The 7312-nt window shown below is 38.9% G+C and overlaps 1 protein-coding gene across 1 annotated transcript; it reads left to right on the top strand.

Moving 5' to 3' along the window:
* Positions 1–632: 632 nt before the first annotated feature.
* LOC116263993 (transcription factor bHLH77-like) lies at positions 633–5133 on the top strand. Its single transcript, XM_031643862.2, has 6 exons — positions 633–1126; positions 1678–1833; positions 2019–2084; positions 2823–2891; positions 2990–3067; positions 4850–5133. The coding sequence occupies exons 1-6, from the start codon at positions 755–757 to the stop codon at positions 4934–4936; spliced, it is 828 nt and encodes a 275-aa protein (XP_031499722.1). The 5' UTR covers positions 633–754; the 3' UTR covers positions 4937–5133.
* The last annotated feature ends 2179 nt before the right edge of the window (positions 5134–7312 follow it).

Here is a 7312-nt window from a genome sequence, read left to right on the forward strand (position 1 = left end):
CTCAGACATTATGCCATATTCTGTAATTGTTCTCCACCTTCCTGACAACTGGTTGGGGGCCTCTATGCAATGTTATGAGATAATTTCTGCTCTCTGCCCACCAAAAAGAAAAGGTATTATGTGCACGTGTGCTCGCATGCGTGCGCGCACATGTGCACAAGAAACTGCATTAGGGATGAGAAAGAGGAAAGAAGTATGTACATGAATTCACATTTATGTGATGACCCACAGAGTAGAAGCTTTTCATGAATAAATAGATTGAGCACCAACTAATTGAGCAGTAATATGTGGATGAGAAAAGATGGGGAGTACTTTTACTTGGTGATTTCAACCAGTGATCCATGTACAGATCACATAGATTTAGCACTTCTGATGATGGGCCATGCATCTTGATATGCTGCTTCACATGGGCCCACCAGCCATTGAAAACCACCAGTATGCAAACTGGGCCTGACATCCACTGTACAATATAGTAAAGACATACCATTCTTTTGTATTACATCCCATACTGAGTTAGAATGCAGTGACCCCCAACCAATGAGGTTCCTCCATTTGGGCTGAGCAACCAAAAAGGAACCGAGAAGAGAAATTGTAGAGGGAAAAATCTTTTATTGCAGCTCCTCCTCAGATTTTCCTCTATTTAAGCCACAGTTGCATCCCTCAATATTTCACCATATGTTCTCCTCTTCTTCTGCTCTATTCAAAATTTCAAACTCAGAGTGACACCCATTTGAAGAGCAGAAATCCCAGAGTCATGGAGGAGTTTGTATTTGGATCAAGAAGTGTGGCAGAGACAGCTTTGGCCTACAACACCTGCTTTCCTTTTGCAGAAATGGAGTTCATGAATCAGTACCAGGAGCTACAAGGGATGATCACGGATTGCTCAAGTATGAGTACGATTCTGTACTGTAATGACAATCCTGTGGTTCGGGAAGATGGAATCCCAAAAATTTTGGCTCATACTGATAGTCGCTGCACCAATTCTTCAATAAATTCGGCATTAATGATCGGAGACGTCGGCAGCAGATTCCAAGAACCATGTTCAGAGCAGAGGAAGAGGAAGGTGGCGTTGGTGCCTGAGAGCAGTTCTGAAGTGCCTTTGGAGCGCAAAACTGCTGCAAAAGATGTGAGTTTTTTCTTATTGAAACATTCTAACTTTTTTGGGTTTCTCTCCTGTTCCATTAAACAAGTTGATTGAGCAAACATAGACACCATGAATGAGGAACTCCATCCCTTTTATGATGATCATGATGGTGGTGGTGGAGCTTTTTGGATCATATTTTAAACACAAAGGTGTTTATGTGAAGATATTCTATATACTATGCCACTGATACTACAGAATGTGGAGCCCATGTGCCTTAACCTGAGAACTTTTTAAATAACCATCTCTTCAGTTGATTAGATCATGATCACAGTTGCTAGATATATTGTCGCCTCATTTCGCTGTGAAGTTCTTGATTTTTCTTTTGGCTTGTCTAAGCTCTTAAAAGCATCTTTCTATGAACTTTTTCTTCACCCAGACATTTTCTGCAGCAATTTTTGCTGAGCTGCGATTCCAAGAAGGGGGACAAAATACGCAATCCATTTTTTTTTTCATTAGATATCTTCTAGGTACCGTTAATTCTGCTCTATTCTTTCTCCTTTGAATCACTGACCTGTGATAGGAAATACTTGCAGAACTCACGTAGAGGAAAAAGAGGAAAGCAGATGAAACAGAGAACTAATGGAAACGATGAACCCGACGATAGTAAAGAACCAGAGAAACAAAAAGAAGTTATCCATGTCAGAGCCAGGAGGGGCCAAGCAACAGATAGCCACAGCATTGCTGAAAGGGTACCAGATATATATATGTATATTCTAGCATAATTCAAATGGCCAGTTACATAACTTTTGTGTTTATTTATCTTTTTGTGACAAATATTCTGCATAAAAAAATGGATCCGTTGGTGGGGATCTTGCATAACTAACAATAAAACTGAGGAAAAGCTGATACAAACGATTGTGTATATGCTTTTCAGATAAGAAGAGAAAAGATCAATGAAAGAATGAGGTGCTTACAAGACCTTGTTCCAGGATGCTACAAGGTAAGAGTCTCCTTCAAATTTTTCTTCCACAAATAACGTCGTACCTCTTGATCTTTGTTTACTCTTACATTATTCAATTCACTCAATCATTTCAGCAAAATAAAATTTTGAATTCCTGTTTGGCTTTGGGGATGAACTTTTTCTTTCTTTAATCCCAAAAACAAACATCGAATGTCCCAAATTTTCTGATATGAGCCTTAAGCTTTCGGAAAAATGCATGAATGGAAATATACGCTGCCACTATCCAATAATTCAAAACATAGCTGGAATAGGGTTCAAAAGATGGTGCTCAAACCTAGAGTGATCGAGACATCTCTTCCAAGACTGTTGAAGTTAATAAAAGATTTCTCTTTGATAGTTTTTTCAGAAAAAATTGTGGCCCCTACAAGGAAATTCAAAGTTGACCCATTCTTTAATTATAGTCAGGAGAGAAAATGCTTGGCTTACAATAGAAAATTGGAAAACAAAATTAATGGTATTAACAAGGGTTGCTCGTGGATCGGATATAGTTTGGGCATTTTCTTTTATCATATAAGATCTCTATGGCGGGCGTTGGGAATAGTATGTGAATGTTTCATAAATCTATTACAAAGATTGAGATAAATTCATGGAACAATTATTCAAATGTCCCATAAATCTGCTCAATCTTAGAGATAAATTCATTGGTCACTTTCCTAACGCCAAATGGCCCCGGGATTCAACCCTGGCATCTAACGGTTCATTTTCCTTCTTTGACAGGCAATGGGCATGGCAGTCATGTTGGATGAGATAATAAACTACGTGCAGTCGTTGCAAAACCAAATTGAAGTAAGAAAAGGACTGATCACATGAACTGCCTCTTGAAAACTGAGAAAAGTTTTGAAACATTAGTTTGATTCGTTTCATTTTTCTTCTTGGGCTTTCAGTTTTTGTCAATGAAATTATCAGCAGCAAGCTCTATCCATGATTTCAACAAGAACATTGGAGCTAGTGGAGCACATCAGGTAAGCAATCAAATCACAGAGATAAAGCGCATCATCTTCTTGCTGAGTTACCTTTGTTGGTTGCCATTTCCATTTGCATGGTGAATTGGGGTCCAGCAGGAACCTTGTCTGCATTGGGTCCCATTCCAAGTTGGATGCCATGATTGAGTAGATGCGCAGCTTGACACGTGCCGCGCCTGTTATTTTTCGCCGACTTCCAATAAAAACTTTTTTAAAAATTAATTATTTTAAAGTATAAAACACTTATAATAACGATGCATAGTGCTTATAAAGACTTTCAAGTTGAAGGAGATGAAGAATTATATGCCTTGAGGCTTACTACTTACCAAGAATTTCAAGTTGTGCCTACTTTGTATTTGGATTTGCTTATAAAACATGCTCCAGGAAAGGGCTTGAAGGAACTTAGAAGCCATGAAATTGAATATTGCAGTAAGGGCATATTTTCTTTAGTTAATGGAGACATTCACATACTTAGAGAATAACAGATTTGATATTTTCATAATAAGATCTTTGAATCCGGATCATAAGTCAAGACTGATAAATTTGGTGTGGTTCCAGAGTTGATATCTTTACAAAGAACCACAATTATCCCGTGATTTGTAGATCGGTGATATTTATGTAGTGGCGAAGGTAGAAATTTTTGGCTGAGGGGTATGCCCCCCTCCCCCCTTCCACTTCGGATTTTAAAACTTTAAAAATTTTATATGTAAATCTAAAAAAATTTAGTTTAATATATATAAAAAATTTAAAAATTTCTATTTTGGCCCTGTTAAAATTTTGAAACTATAGTCCGGCTCATTCGACAAAAAAATTCTTGGCACCGCTCCTGAAGCATGCAGTAGCAACAACTTGGGATATTATCAGGGGCGGAGGGAGGGGGGCCCGCCCGGGCCATGGTCCGAGTGAGCACCGGAAAAAAAAAATTATATTAAAAAAATAATTTTTTTTTTTAGTTTGGCTCAACCCATCACTCTTAGTTGCTTCTCTTGACCCGACCCACAAATCGTTTTGGCCCGAGCGTAAAAAAAATCCTAGCTCCGCCCCTGGATATTATGTACCTGAAGGTGTAATTTAAGCTATGAGAAAAGAGCCAACTCAAGCAGGGCACTGACCAGGGTGTAGCGGGGACACCGGTATAGCTGGACCGGGGTCCAGTCATATCTGAGTTGAAAACTTGCTGACTTGTGTGGGCAACTGCCAGCACAAGCCCACATGCATGTGGCTCCGCCGATATGCAAACGTACTAATTAATTGCATTGTAAGCAAAACTTAATTTGCTAAAAGAAAAACACAAAAACCTTTTGATATATTGTTTAATTAGCAACAAATTAACGATCAATCATGTCACAAAGTACTGCAATACTTTGCCGTCACAGCAAATTGATCGTATATACTATCGCTAATATTGCACAAAAAGAAAAGAATTTTTTTGAAAGAGCTTTCCATGTCCAAAACGAAAACGAGGGTTTTAATTTTTATTGTGCTTCAATGCTATCAGTTTGGTTTGTCTCATATTTTGTTTGAATTAAAATAAAGAAAAGAATTCAGTAAATCGAAATCTCGTGAAAGTTTGAAATTTAAAAAGTTGCCGTTTTTAGCTTCCGCGACTGAAACGCATAATTAGCAAGACCTCTAGGGTACTTGTATGTCATCAATAATCCAGCAATAATTAACGCCAAAAAAATCGAGTTTAATAAACAAAAATCTTTTTTTTTTTTTGTTTCTCTTTTGAATAATGCAGAAAGAAAGATAGTGATAATGGATTCTGCTTCATTAATGCAGGTCAGGATTAATGGCTGGGACGTACGGGTGGATCAGAAAGATGGATATGGGGTCCCTCCCCACGTCAGCTCCATGTCCCCACTTTGACCACATGCTTCTCTCTCTAGATCTCTCTCTCTCTGTGCCAACCTGTATGTATAAATACGACGGTGTCATGTTCATCATAGCGTATAAATTGAAGAGTCGGTTCCCAATGGCGATATGAATAAACAGTTGGCCTACTCTTGAAGCTTGAAACTTGGATGTACATGATCTTCAATGAAGAAAAGGAAGGATCTGTTTTAATTGGTTCGTTTGGTCGCGGTATTTTCTTACTATCATAATTTTTGCTTCTGGGATCCTACCCTCGAACCCTTGATCCATGAATATTATATTAAATATAAATCAGTCTCACACTCTAACAATAGACTCTCTAATGCAATCCATATGCCAGTATAGCTATAGACGTCTTTTTACTATGAGCGAGCTGCTTCATAACTTAGGTGGAAAACAACATACTTTTTAACTAGAATGTCATGTATGTACATATATACATACTAAAATAGCACCCATGAAAATTGAACTGACGACCAAACTTTCACTAACCCATAGATTAACCAAGTCCCTGCATTATGAAAACAAGAAAGAAAAGATTGGACTTAGGTAGCAAATAAATCTGAGCGCCTAATAAGTGTAGTGAATTTGAATCTTGAGACTCAACGGTTGAGATGTTGTAGTATTTTTCAACGGGGATTCGATTGATTATTGGCGTAGCCTGTCTTCGTGGGCCCCCATTACCCACGCGTGCACTGCAAATGGTACGGGAAAAGTGAGCTGTAAACCTCCGATCTGATTAATGAATTATTTTTTGCAATTATTTTAAAATCTTCACTTTATTGTACACTTTCTGGGCAAGAATCTCATGAAAAAGTAACCTTCCTATTTTGAGCCAGACTTGATTCGGTTGAACCGGTGACTCGGCCGATTCACCAAATGGGCAGATTCACAAACTGCTTTGATTACCAGGAGATCCTTACTTCAAAACAGTTCAGCACATGCTGAACTATAACTATTGAACGAGATTCGATCCAAGTAGAACGCGGCCCCCCGAGAAAAGTTTAAAAAGAATAGGAACGTGTGGGCTCCAGACCAGTGGCGGAGCGAGACAAGTTTTTTGGAGGGGGGCACTCATTCATAGATTTTCACATACTAAGGGGCACTCACATATAGAACAAAGCAAATATTTAAAGATATTAATGTAAAAATAAACAAACATTGAGGGATGTTTGGCGAAGCTTTGATCTCCTCATTCCTCAAGTGCGATTAGATCGCCAAACAAAAATCCTTCATAAATTAGACAAATTTGAAAACTGAAATTCATTACAGGAAAATCCTATACGTTAAGTGCTACTGCTATCAGATTCACCGCTTCTTCTTAATTTTTCACTAATAGTTAAGAAAAGAAACAAAAAAGCAGGAGTCAGAAGCAGCAGAGGCGGAGGAGACGGAAGCGATTAAATGCCAGACTCTCGTACATTTACCCCGCGGCTTGCCGCCAACGATTTCAGTGTTGGCTTAGAATTCTCGAAAATCCCTGAACGAGATGCTTGCAGTAACCTCGCCTGGAGGCTGGAGCATAACAGAAAGCGGGCTGGAGGCAGAGGAAAACGGTGGGGCGCGACCCAATTCTAGCATGGGCAACTGCCAAAACATGCCTTGAAGCTCCGCATGTGAAGCTCCTTTTCACATGGAGCTTTATTGGGCTGGCGTGGGAAGAGGCCTATGCCAGCCAGCACGTAGCTCCGCTACTGCTCTAGACTGGGTCTGATTTTGGCGTTTCATGATGTCACCGTGTTGCGCTTTGACTTACGTATAAGTGGTTTCTCTCTTTTCGAGGTTGATGTTATTGACAATCAAAATGGAGATCGCCCGCCTACCAACCCCTATCCCAAGCCATTGCGTCAATTTTAACATTCATTAATATGCGGCCAATGTATATGTGTATGAGTGTGTGCTTGCACGTGTGCATAAGCTTTGTTATTATATGTGTATTTCATTTACGTGTGAGTGGATGTGTACACATGCGAAAGCTTTATTTATGTATATGTATGTTACATATCGCTAATATTTCTTTTGCTTGTAGGAGCCATCAATTTGTATATGTATGTATATGTATGTTACATATCGCTAATATTTCTTTTGCTTGTAGGAGCCATCAATTTGTGGTCGCCGCCAATACAACGTTAGAATTGAAAAAGGAAGTATGAGCTTCTACATACCATACATGCTTTTAGTTATCGAAAGGATGGGGACAAGGAAGAAAGGGACAAGCCGGAGTTCATTGGACGTGCGGCTTCTTTAAAGGAGGAGGAATCTCTACATGTGGAGCTTAATATCTACAGTTTCATAATTTCGTTTCAAACGAATAATTAATTTTTTATACACATAGTCATTTCTTTCTACTTGGACTGGACTTTCAACTTC

Source organism: Nymphaea colorata, chromosome 11 (assembly GCF_008831285.2).
Source record: "Nymphaea colorata isolate Beijing-Zhang1983 chromosome 11, ASM883128v2, whole genome shotgun sequence".
In the NCBI taxonomy this organism is placed as follows: Eukaryota; Viridiplantae; Streptophyta; class Magnoliopsida; order Nymphaeales; family Nymphaeaceae; genus Nymphaea; species Nymphaea colorata.

Coding starts and splice junctions, on each gene's coding strand:
- LOC116263993 (XM_031643862.2), top strand. CDS start 755: ATGGAGGAGTTTGTATTTGGATCAAGAAGTGTGGCAGAGACAGCTTTG. Junction 2,892..2,989: donor CGTTGCAAAACCAAATTGAA/GTAAGAAAAGGA, acceptor TTGGGCTTTCAG/TTTTTGTCAATGAAATTATC. Junction 3,068..4,849: donor GAGCTAGTGGAGCACATCAG/GTAAGCAATCAA, acceptor TCATTAATGCAG/GTCAGGATTAATGGCTGGGA.